The 13,180-nt window shown below is 37.3% G+C and overlaps 1 protein-coding gene across 2 annotated transcripts in view; it reads right to left on the bottom strand.

Moving 5' to 3' along the window:
* Positions 1 to 1,215: 1,215 nt before the first annotated feature.
* The window catches only part of LOC136825167 (uncharacterized), a 138,335-nt gene continuing 126,370 nt past the window's right edge, over positions 1,216 to 13,180 (bottom strand). Inside the window, exons 6-12 of one of the 2 annotated variants that reach the window (XM_067081203.1) lie at positions 11,179 to 11,314; positions 10,702 to 10,929; positions 9,705 to 9,938; positions 8,710 to 8,836; positions 8,019 to 8,198; positions 5,904 to 6,045; positions 1,216 to 4,760 (exon numbers count right to left, since the gene is read on the bottom strand). In XM_067081203.1, the coding sequence (XP_066937304.1) occupies positions 2,388 to 4,760; positions 5,904 to 6,045; positions 8,019 to 8,198; positions 8,710 to 8,836; positions 9,705 to 9,938; positions 10,702 to 10,929; positions 11,179 to 11,314 (3,420 nt within the window). In that variant the 3' untranslated portion in view covers positions 1,216 to 2,387. The remainder of the gene's footprint in view (positions 4,761 to 5,903; positions 6,046 to 8,018; positions 8,199 to 8,709; positions 8,837 to 9,704; positions 9,939 to 10,701; positions 10,930 to 11,178; positions 11,315 to 13,180) is intronic. The other variant, XM_067081196.1, reaches the window with a different exon arrangement.

Consider the following 13,180-nt stretch of genomic DNA (forward strand, 5'->3'; position numbering starts at 1 on the left):
GCCATATTGCCAGACAGACAGTTGGGATTGATACATAAAAATCATAAATTAGAGATAAATAAATAAGGATTTTGAGAATACAAAGCAAAACAGGACAAAGAAGAAAAGCGTAAAGTCAAACAATTATTTAACAACTTATTAAAAATTCAAATTCATAGAGAGAGGGAAAATGACAGAACATAAGGTCCTAGTAAAAGACCGTATACATCTTGGAAAGTTCTGTAGGATACCAGTGCAACAACAAAACACTGATGTAACAATGCAGGACGTTCAGGAGGGGAAATAAATATCACTGATTCGCACTTACATTATGGTAAATGAATTAATGGAAAGATATGTCGTTAAGAATGAGCTTATCCATGAGGGTAAGTTGGGAGGGTCAACGTTAACATTTTGAGAAACTGCTACAGCGATTGCTCTTAAAAACCCATTTCAAGCCTACCAACTGAACCAGTGAGAGCAGGTAACTCTTCTCAAAACTTTCGGGTACAAGAAAAGGGGATCTGAACGTCCTGATTTCCAAGGACTTCCTCTCTCTAGCGCTGGGTCTCCTCTGCAATGAGGAGAATCCGCAGAGCAAGTTTCCGGTATACGTTAGAATGAAGGAGAAGACTACATAATATATATATTTACACATTATGCACCAACATGGTGATATATGCACTTAACATCTACTCATCAATAAATAATAAATAGCAACATTTGATAAATAATCATAGCTTGAATATTCTATCATGATAACAAAAACACATAAGGGACACCACAACATTAACAATTTGTAATCGTGTGCTCAACCCGTCAACGACCACCTTAATACGTTCCCAATTACTGCAACAATTCTTCACTATTAGCTCATCAACTATATTTCTTAACACAGTTTCTCAAAATTCAGATGTTCCTGCCGACTGCCGACAGAATTTCTGCAGCAAGTCTTCGAAAAGTTTAAGCACCTTTTGGGGGGACGGATCATCATTCTTTTGGACGTTACAGAGCGTTTTGTTTTCTCAACAAAATTCGACAAAAATAGATTGACCATGATTTAATTTCTATAAATTGTATATAAATTATATAATATATATATATATATATATATATATATATATATATATATATATATATATATATATATATATATATATACTGTATATAAAAGCTCGGTAACCACGTGTTCAGGGCTATCAAAAAATTATCCAAGCAGTATCAATGAAATAAATGCATTACCCTCTGTAGCAAAATTTTCTTTGAGATGCACGCATTCTTCTGAAAAATAGAACAATATTGCAAAATGCGCTATCAGTGCTGAAACCCAGTGATTTTATATTTTGGGTCAGTACTTTAATGATTCTTATTTCGCCTTTGCGATTTCATCTGTTTCAAAAAGACGAAATGTTTTCGTTGGGTCAAGAAAACTCATAAAGAATGATTTAACATATTCTCAGAATACTGATGTAACCACAAGGCGTATTTAGGGTTATATACGTTACACCCTAAATACGCCTTGTGGTTACATCAGTATTCTGAGAATATGTATATACAAAGTATAATGTCTTGACGTTGCTGCTATACAATATAAGTGTCATCTTAACGTTTACCCCCGTGATGGGCAGTGTCAAAGTATGACTTGAAAACCGCTTGAAAAATTAAGAAGATATGAGATCATGTTTGCTATTATCTGACAAAAATCACCGTTTCCGCCGAGCTGTACCCTAAGGTTGCTGGTTTTGTTACCAATTAATTGTTTAGCTTGGAGTTTTAAAATAAAATGACTATGAGTTTTCGTATTTAACTGAAATTGTCCGTCACTTTCTCCAAGTTCACCAGCTCTAAAGCCGTTTTGTCTAAGAGGTTAAAGTTCCTAAAAGAAAGAAAAGGAGACTCCTGCGAGTGCTAAATTAAGCTTTATACTTTTCATTTCTAATATTTTCTTTAAAAGACATCTTGATGTTGCTTGTTTAGACAAATAAGTCGCAACAAAGCTTTGTGCAATTTTTGTGTGTGTTCAAAGACTTCAGCAAAGTGTTCCGGGACAAAAAAGTCGCCTCATACACATAAATGAGAAAAAGAAAAGACTAGGCCACACTGATGGGTATCAGATGTGACAAAGCAGCAGAGCTTTACCTGACATCTACTACTTAGAAATGGAAAAATAGCACCAATAATATACAACTACCAACTTGGCTCTTTGTCAGCAGTATTTCTAAATTATTCCTCTGTAAAGAAAATTTGAATAAAAAATTTGACGTACACACGCAAACTTAAAACCCTTCCATTCATTATGGAAACGTCTCCTGCACTTGTGCTTCTGTGTACTTGTATCAAAGTAGATTATATGTGTATGATGCGCTTGTATTAGCATATGGTTACCTATTGAGAACCCTTACTGCAATTTAGTTCTGTCTAAGATTTTCTGGCGGAGGTCTCAGGGGTATATATCTTCCTCTGAGATTATCCTGAAGTTGGAGAAGTAGGGGCTTGAATGCTGCGCCCCGGGCACTTGGTAATGGTACAGGAGAACTAGGTAGACTACGACCACGATTAGTTCTGGAACCCACACCCCCGCGCTTTCTGTGTGACGAATCTTGCAGTTTCCTAGCATCGATTGGTAGGGAATACGTCTCCAAATGTGGCAACTGACTGAAAGCTGGAGGAAGAATCTGAACATAAAAGGGTGCGGAAGCTGGGACTGAATGAGAGAGAGATTCGGAAGTCACGTCTGAGCTCATGTTAGTTACGTTGCCAACAGAAAAAGAAACTGATTGTCTGTGCATAGGCTCTTGGTTAGAATTATGCTGAGGATCAAGGGGATAGAGCTGACCTTGGTGGCTGAATGGTTGTGGCCGGACAAGAAAGGGCTCCTGAGCATGTTTTGACAGGGGACTCCCAACTTCCGGTACATTTTGATTTGCATTTTGTTGACTGTTTTGTGAATTACTTTGAACCCTTAAATCTTGAGCATAGCGAGATGGTGGAACAGGGGCCCTCCCCCGACCAACTATGGTTTCCAGGGGAGGAGGGTTGAGGTTTGGAAGTGGGACTACAGGAGCGTTTCTGTCAAAGTTAAGATTTCTGGTTCTAGAAGATGGGATTTCAGAACCGACTTTATCAAATGGAATTCGCCTTGGTGCAGACTGTGAGCTATGTTGCCTCATCTGAGAATCGCTGCTTGCAATGAATTCCTTAGGGGGAGATTTGGTATCGGGTCTAGCGGATATTTCTGATGACAAAGCCTCCGAATCCTCAAAGTGAAATCTGATATGACTTGAACGAGGTTCGGGAGGAGCGTCAGCGGCTGTTGGGAAGTCCCTCTGAGGGTTTCCTTCTTGAAACGAATGAACGTGAATGGAGGAAGGGGGTCGAGAATTCAGAGAATATGTGAGAATTTTTGGATAAGACGATGAGAGTGAAGGTGCTATATTTGGGGCTCGAACCAGTGTGGTGCGATCACTTATATTAAAAGGGAAGTGCGGAGGGCAGGATGAAGAATTTCTGCAGTTTGCTCTGTCTTTATTTTCAGTAGTTGTTTCAGGTTTAAATAAATTACTAGGAAGAGGATCCAGTATGAGTGCTCTGGCTGCCTCTTTTTTAGGAATCTCGCCATCAATCAAACTGTTGGAATCTAAAATGGTTGGAATGTCCTTCTCAAGGTCTGACTGTATGCGCTGTGGTTTGAGAGTTGGTGGAGGTGGTCTGTAAAGATGCTCAGTCTGTGACAATAACCTGTCATCTTCATTGGCACTATTAAATGAACCATACTGTTGCGTTGCACTTGTCCCCAAAGGAATTGAAAGATTTAAACGTTCAGAGGGGGGCGTTCTTAATGTCGACAACAAAGGCGAGGTCGACTTTATAGTTGTTGTAATAAGTGAATCTGGACTATCTGATGACTGGGAACTTTCACCAGAAGCTAAGGGAGTAGTACTAGAAAAGCCTTGAGTACGGTCTCCATGTAAAACTCCGTTAGTTCTTGGAGAAAAAGTATTATCAAAAATGCTCTTCTCTGTCATATCTTGGTTAAAGGTAGTCACTTTGACTGTTGTTGAGTTTATAACCTCAACATATGTACTGTGAAGGGCAGACAAGACATTCCCAGGGGCTTCAAATGTCACCAAAGACTCAGGTTCTTGTGGTGTTTTGGAAGTTGAGCTTTGATCTTTGGTACTAATACCTTTAAGTTCACCACTGACCGTGGACGATATACTTTCAACAAACGGCGTAAATGGAATGTTTTCAGGCGATCTCACAGCATCTGGTCTGTATCTATTACTTGGCAGCTGCAGATGGCCAATACCTATAGGTCTAGGGAGACCTGCCAGATTTGGAGCTGGTATGACACTCACTGGTTCCTCACTACTAACTGCAAACTCGGGCTTCGCAATATCCAGGACTGAATGTGGAGTAGTCAGAGCTTTCACGGGGTCACCACTGTACCTGGAAGGATGAGGATTATTCGGTGGCCTTTGTCCTACTGACTGTAGAGGAGGCAGACGCTGTGGTTTCGAAGCATCATAAACGTTAGGAGGGTACTCCTGGTGGTGGCGTTGTGGAAGTTCCAGAGTTATAGGAAGAAGAGGTACCTGCCCATGACCAGGTGTGATACTACCACCTGTATGGGCCTCAATAGCCGAGAGAGCGGGAGCTGGAATTGGCTGGGTAAGGTTAGTAGCGCCATGATTTACTTTCGTAAAGTTGAAGTGTGATTCTAGAATCGGTGCAACAGCAATCTGTAGAGAAGAAGTCTGCCGCACCTCATTCTCCGTCTCCTGAAAATAAAAGGAACGCTGCAGTCCAATGAATTTCGCTCAATGCAAGAACGATGTGCATACGTTAAGCATGCACATCCAGATAAAACAACAATAACAATATGCATCCTCGATTTACATGTTGACTTAAGACAGCCTTGTAACCTTTCTATCAAAGAATCATAAAAAATAGGAAAAGTAAAAGAAAAATTCGCACTGGAATAAGAACTTCTCGAAACGAGCTTTGGTACAGATTCTCTTTCACTTTCGCGTAAAGGACTTGGTAATAAAAATGAACAGATTAAATGAGAACGTAATAATATGTTACTTCCATAAAAACTGATCGTTATAAAAACACAATCAGCAAGTGAAACTTAATAAAAAGTAAGTGTTTATTCAGTCACCTGAGCTAGCAAAATGGAAAGGGAGTTGTTTCATAAATGCTCTCAGTCTAAAGCAATAACTACTGTAGACATGGTGCCAGGGGAATCCGGTGAAGCCTGAACACGTAATTAAAGAGTAGCTCGCATATTTTGTTTTGAACATGGAAAACGCACCAGAAATGTTACAACATTTAATTACTTATTGAATGAAGACTATGACTGAGCAGGCATACCTTTTTTTCCAAACAATGTAGCACTATGAAAAGAAAGTGGACGAAATTAAATCATAGAAATGGTGTACAGAACAAGGTTCACAGAACCTGATACTCACTTGTTCTAATAAAAAAACTGGATGAATAAAGTTAGAGTAAAAGAATAAGCTACTTAATAAACTAACAGATAAAGGAAGAGCAATGAAAAAACGACGAACTTTAGGCATATTGTGGTAGTGACTTTACAAAAAAATGCCTTCTACATCAAATATCAGGGAAAAGAGATAGAAATGAAAATAGAACTCTTTATCTAGACTAGAATAACGAAACAAATTCAAATCAAATGTATAGGAAAATGTGTCAAAGATCATAACAATCCAGTCACTGGGTTACGGGAGTAGCCACCCAGAAAATTATTTGTGACAGTGCAATCTGTAACCTTGCTATGTTCTATCTTCTAAGGGTAGTAAGCTTGTCTTGGATATTATTATTATTATTATTATTATTATTATTATTATTATTATTACAAAAATAGCATCGGTTTGTTTTCAACAGAAAGTAAGACTTACCTCAGGAAGTGAATCTGTAAAAGGTTGAATATTATTGGAATGAATGCCTTGTGTCTCCAAGACTGTACAGTCTCCTGGTAGGAGGGTGAATTGCATAGCCTGTCCCGTCACGAGGGTCGTGCCCCTGTTGCAGAAGGACAATCTGTTTGGGTGAAGGATGATACGTCAATATGTTTTTCACTCTAGCAGGATTAATGGAATATTTAGGGTAGTTATATATATATATATATATATATATATATATATATATATATATATATATATATATATATATATATATATATATATATGATGAGGAGTATTAAAGCCTTGTGTATGTATACATACATACAAATACATATATGTATATATAAATATGTGTGTGCGTATTTATAAAATTACCTTATAATTTACGTGGTCATATTGTGAAAAACGCAAGTAAAAAATTCCGGATTTTATAATGAATAAAGTTGTTCCTTTACAGAATACACGAGAATACCGATTTTGAAAAAAGAAAGACCGAGGATGACCTGAGTTTCTTGAACTCATATGAACGACTCAGCATTATTCCGTTTCTGGTACTTTTTTATTGAAAACACTAGTAGAACTCGGTTATTTTCATTCTTGCATTAAGGGTTTTAGTCACAAGACAAGATTAATGTAACACACACATATATATGTGTGTATATATATATATATATATATATATATATATATATATATATATATATATATATATATATATAGTATATACATGTATATGTATACATACATACATACATATACATAATTTTACACCTTTTAGCCGTTACCCTAACAGGAGAAGCCCCAGAGAAAAGCAAAGCGACAGTGACTGCGATGTTCATCCTGTAAAGAAAACTTTGACGCCATCGGCCACTTCAGATACCAACAGAGAACGCTTATCGACAGCACGTTAATAACTAATACGTACACTGCACCACTCATCTGTGCTTTGCTTACATTCTCGATTCTTCTTGAACAAAAAGGTCCACTCCACCTGGCAAGCACTTTCTCTGTCTTCGTTTTCTCTTTCATCACAAAACTTATGAATTTATCATGATTTCCACCAGCCTATTGTTCATCCATCGCTCCACAAACGTGAGCGAACCACCTCACCTCTAAAACCTCTATAACCTCATGAAAATGAAATAGCTATTCCTCTCAGCCATTCCTTTGGAACTTATTCCTAAGCCACACATACTTAAACCATTCTAATGCCACAGTACAGCCAGACCCATCCCGTTTGTAATTCGATCAACTCATGCGCCTTCCTATGCTTCTACATCTCAGATATCTTCTTTACAGTCTCATTAACTACTTCGAAATGCGTGCTAAATTTTATATTAACTTTTTTTTCCCTCTGGTATCATTCGGAGCTTCCCCTTCCATAGATATATCCACAAATATCCTTTGCTATTGAATTCACTTCGCCTTGGCTATAACTTAAACCCTCGGATATCATGACCGATAAGGGCATCTAACCAGGCCAGGATTCGAACCTGTGTTTTTTGGTTTAAATACAATGATAGTCGACTTGTCCATTAGGCTATCTAAACAAGAAAGGCACAAAATCTAATCCTGGTTGAGGCAGATACTTTTTTGTGATTTCCCTTTGGTGTAAGTCATTCCGAAGGTAAAGTGAATTCAGTATCAAGTGGCATTTAAAATCTATTATCTGCGAGTGTAAAAAGAAACGTGTATACAAGTAACAAAACTTTTATACATACATACATATATATATATATATATATATATATATATATATATATATATATATATATATATATATATATATATATATATATAAATAACACTTTTGATGATCTAAACATACAAATGAAAAAAAAATAACGAAATCTGTACGCTTGCCAGTTTGTTTTTTGTTATCAAACACAACTGAATTTGAAGTGTGACCAGCACAAGATACATTGCGCCACGGACATGTGATTAGCAAGGACCAAAATGTACAGACGAGAAGCAAAACAAATCACTCCAAAACCAAAACAGAAACAAGCCAAACAAATGAGCTGAGGTAATATGCAATGAATATGGAATGCAAGTAATCTATTTGCTCCACATGCTATTAAAAAAGCAACTGAAGGGAAAGGAAATTACGTTTTGCCGAAGCTGTCCATGAGAGAGATCTTGTCGATGGCCCATCTCGCGAAGCCCGAATAGATCCACCCTTGATAAGCCGTATACCGAAGCTGAACGCTCACTACATCGGACATGGCCGGGTGAGGCACCAGTATCCGTACCGTTTCACTTCCGGCCTCCATCGCCATATCGTCGCTTCTGTGAAGAAAAATGTTCAGTTATACACTGTTTTTCTGGGCCCTTTCATTGTAGTAAACTATTTTCAGAAAAAATATATATCTGAATACATCAGTATTTCATACATATGCAATATGAAATGCATTGCCTTGCATGCACATTATTTATGCACATATTCTCCATGACACACACACATATATATATATATATATATATATATATATATATATATATATATATATATATATATATATAGTATATATACATATGTATGTATGTATGCATATATATGTATATAGATATGTATGTATGTATGCATGCACATATATATAAGTATATACTCGTACATATGAATATGTGTACAATTATTTATACCCTAGTTTTACCAGACCACTGAGCTGATTAACAGCTCTCCTAGGCATAATATATATATATATATATATATATATATATATATATATATATATATATATATATATATATATCACAAAGATCAAAATACCGAATAGTAAATAGCCGAGAAAACCCTTACTGCGTCAGCTGAAGTGTTTCGTTCAGTCCTTCGCTGCTGATGAAGGTGATTTCAATGCGTCCGTAAGTAGTGACCAGATCAGCGGGAGGACCCCCGGAGTGCTTCACCGACACTTTATACTGGTTGGCTGAGGAGGAGGACACTTGGATTAGGATAACGGCAGAAATGTATCTTGAAGGGGATCACAGAACATATTACATGGCTTTGTGTTTTTATTTTTCTGTGATATGGTGGTAGAAGGCTTCTTGGATGCTGACTGAATAGAACTAATTACACGATAACTTTCAAGCACACAGTGATTGAGAGAGAGAGAGAGAGAGAGAGAGAGAGAGAGAGAGAGAGAGAGAGAGAGAGAGATCCTTATCCTTCTGCTCTCTTCATTTCCAAGAAACCAAATCATGAACAGTAAATAATTTCATTTGGAGAGAATAAATAGATGCAATAAGAGCGTAGCATGATATAAAACTAGCCACATTTGAAAATGAACATGAGTAATTGCTATCTGTATGACCGAAGTTACAACACTCACTTGGATGACAATAACAAAGATTGCTAGCAGGTAGTAGACTTAATTAAAATAGGGAAAACAAAGTTTTAATATATCAAGTTTTTATTTGTGCTAGAAGAAACGTGATGGTGACAGCATCCACAATTCACTCTGCCATAAAAAAACAAGAGAGTAAAAAATTACTATGATGGTCACGGCTTTTTCTTCCGTGGTAACAAACCTGGCCGCGACAGCCACATCTAAGGATTCGAGAAAACAAAGAAACAAGCAAATGGCAACCTTGGGATAACAACCGGGTGTTTGTTTTGAACAGATCCTGTGACGTTTTCAAGAGACGTAGATCAACTGTGCAGTTTTAAAGGAATCTTTAAGATCCTCTTGCACATGTTCACTCGTAAATTCACAACCTTATAACTAGGAGAAGTGATTCTGAAAAAGAGACGAACAACTGACCATAAAACAGGGTAACTCATCCTCCATGTCTTACCGCAGAAGGGCTCGGTGTCCCTGGTGACGAGGTACAGCTGGCCTCTGCCCTCCGCTTCGCTTGCAAAATAACCCATGCTGCCGCAGGACTTGCAAGGGAAGCAGTTCCCCTTCAGGAAGGTCTCATAGTCGCGGCAGACGAAGGCCGGGAACTTGCACTGCGGCACCATCGAATGCATATAGTACTTATAGCCCCTTCGGTGGTTGCACAAGTACCGGCCATCCCCTTCCGTAGCTGTTCACACAAAGACCTCAGGTGAGTTTTCATAGATAATATCAGGGTGTGTTCTTGTGGGATACAGTTACTTTGGTTTGTAGGGCTACACTGGAGCTATCAGTTCTCATACTAGGAAACAGAAGTTGAATTTTCTTTACCGCTATCTAATCAACAAAGTCAATGATATGAAGTGCTCATCCATCATATGAGTTTTTTTCATGTTCATAGATAGTGCTAAACTGATGATAATCTTACGTTAAAGGAAGGCTATATTAAACGTTTACATACGTACAATGAAATTTTTATTGTAGTTTCTTTAAACTGTAGCTTCACATACCCCATGGTAAATGAATAACAAATATATATATATATATATATATATATATATATATATATATATATATATATATATATATATATATATATATATATATATCACAAATATATATACACATACAAAACACTTTCACTTGAAAAATAATAATCCCTCATCTAATGAAACTTCCTCTTCACGTGGAACCTTGTTGATGGCACTGAAGGTTGCAACGTGTTCTCATAACCCAGCTGCAATGCTTTCTGCTTTTTAGTTCTCACAGGCCAACTTAGTTTCTTTCCCCCTAATTTATCTCCTAATTTCCACCTCAGACTTCAGAACAAATACCGTGAGCCAGTCGTTTCAGGTTCCAGAAATGTGACTCTCTGATGTGATGCAACAATTAAATATTATAACTGAATATGCAGTTCATTTTCTCGCTCAGAAAGTTGGAATGGTGGTACTTACGCCATAGAATATCCGAGACACCACCAAGGAAGAGATTTGCACAGCCATTTTGCATCTTGCCTCCATTGGGATAGAAATCGACGTGACCCATAGCCTCGAAAGCGCCCAGCCCACCCATCAACAGGGAATCTGCATTCGTGTGAATCACGTCTACGAACCTGGCGTCCGTTTCGTCTAGTCGAACGGACGGGGAGTAGGACTCGAAAAGAGGTCCAGCTGGATCTAAGCCTGAAGGAAGGAAGATAAAAAGAAAGACAATACTGAAGTACTGGTAGTAGGATTCTCTTCTAATAATTTAGTCTTAAATCATGGTTTGTGGCCCTCACTCAAATTTAATTATATCTTCACCTTATCCCCATTTGATTACAGTTAAATATACTTTACATATTCTGAAACATAATTTGAACTATTAATTTTATTTGTTCAAAGTTAATTTCCTGTTTGATACTTTTGCTTCTATATTCTGTTGATGCTAACCTGATATTCTTGATAAGTTCTTCAGGTGAGCTCCAGCGTGGCCCGAGACGTGAGCCCCAAGTGAGAAGCCAATCAGGTGGAAATCATCAAGAGTGGTGTTGAGAAAATCATTTATCTGCTGAATCAGTACTGCAACCTTGAGAAATGAAAATGGGTAAGTCACTGACATTGCTGCCGGTTGGCGGAAGATAAATCACTGAAAAATTCAAACGATACCAATATTTGCTGGAGGAACAACAGTGCATATCATTCAGTACTGCCTCCAGGTAATGGGTGGAAAAATCATAGTCATCTCTGTAAACACGCAGGAGGAAAATAAACTTTAAATTTCAACCTTACTGCCACATATTACGAGAACAAACGACTGCGTACATTTACTACTGCCACCTAGTGAGAGAAAAATTAAGCACAAATATCAAAAGGAATCCTAAATTAATGGATGAAAAGGTTTTGATTTCCCATACCCACTTCCCAGTCTAGTAATGGCAATATTGACTAAATTTTCCGTTTTGTAGGTCTCTGCGACTTCCTGGCCGTAGAATAATTAAGCTATCCACTCGGTGTCATTAATGAAACCGAGTGTCACTTAATGGAACAGAAATCAGATCTGGGGCCTTATGGCTACTTAAAAAGGGAGTGAGAAATAAAGACAGATTTATCACTATATTCGTTAAGATAAATATCTCCTTAGCGACTTCAATGCTGTTGTATGCTCAAAGAAGCGCTCACAAGAGATCATCTGTCAAGTCTCCCTCTCCAGAAAAAAAGAAAAACTAGAAAAGCTTCAGTCACTACCATTAGCAATTGGTCAGAGGAACATCTGAAGAAGCATTCCTTCTTGCTCCCTTTTCGGAGCAAAAATTAAATCAATTTATTCATAAAGTACCGTTAATTGGTGAGGATGAAACTTAACGAAGTTTTTTAATAAGTGTTTATAGTGAGAAATAAAAGTCCAGAATCCGTGACTGTTAAATGAAAGGAACCAAACTAAAAACGGCGTTCCTGTAACTACCGCTCCCTGAAAACGAGCTGAAGGTTTTCAGAGCTAGCTCAGACAGGTAATGGAAGAAAAGTTTCTTGAAGAACATAGGTAATTATTGCAAGTCAGAGAAATGTTATTAATTAATTGAAAATTTTCAACTATTACTGCTACAAAGATAAAGAACATTCAGGGGATCAGTTGGCTTTGTTATCTGCTGAATATGGGATCAAAGCAAATCTATCCGGTAATAATATGACTATTTAAGAGATAGAGTAAACATGCTGCTTGAAATGAATGAAAAAGAAATAAAAATCTTCATAACTAGTCTCACCTATAGAAATAGGTTAGATAAACGGTTTCCAGAAAGTGATGTCAAGTCAAGAGTTGACCGTTGTTGTAGACAATTTAACAACACTGAACAAGTTATAAGCACCACAAAAATATTTCCAAAACGTCTGTATTACAAGAAGGTAATGAAAAGTGTACAAAATACCGATACATCCATACATAGACAGATATGAGTTCTGTCCTCTGCCTCATCTTGCATTTATTTACGGAGACAGAGCTTACTTAGACTATTAGAGTCCATCTGGATCCCTTAACCTTACGAAAATACACTACACACAGTTTCACATAAGTTCATCTGTTTTTTATGAAATAATCAGGTAAAATAAGCCAAAGAAATATTCACAAACTCTCTGAATATTACATCAAGAATATGTGTAAATATTCTTGTATAATAATAATAATAATAATGGACAACTTGATTTTTTTGCCAGAATTACCGTTCATATTTTCCTATTTTCACATTTATTTACCGTACGAAAACAGCAGAGCCCGGTACAAGATGGCGATGCATGAGGCATTTAGACGTTCACCTCTTAACCATAATAAGGTCACAAGACTAAGACCCAAAAGAGCCCTGGAGCTTGATATGAGGAAAGGACGGTCAAAAGCATTTGGTCATAGTTCACTCATACATCTCCAGTATTGATAATAACTGGAATATAACGTACTTTT

This window comes from Macrobrachium rosenbergii, chromosome 3 (genome assembly GCF_040412425.1).
Source record: "Macrobrachium rosenbergii isolate ZJJX-2024 chromosome 3, ASM4041242v1, whole genome shotgun sequence".
NCBI classification, from domain to species: domain Eukaryota; kingdom Metazoa; phylum Arthropoda; class Malacostraca; order Decapoda; family Palaemonidae; genus Macrobrachium; species Macrobrachium rosenbergii.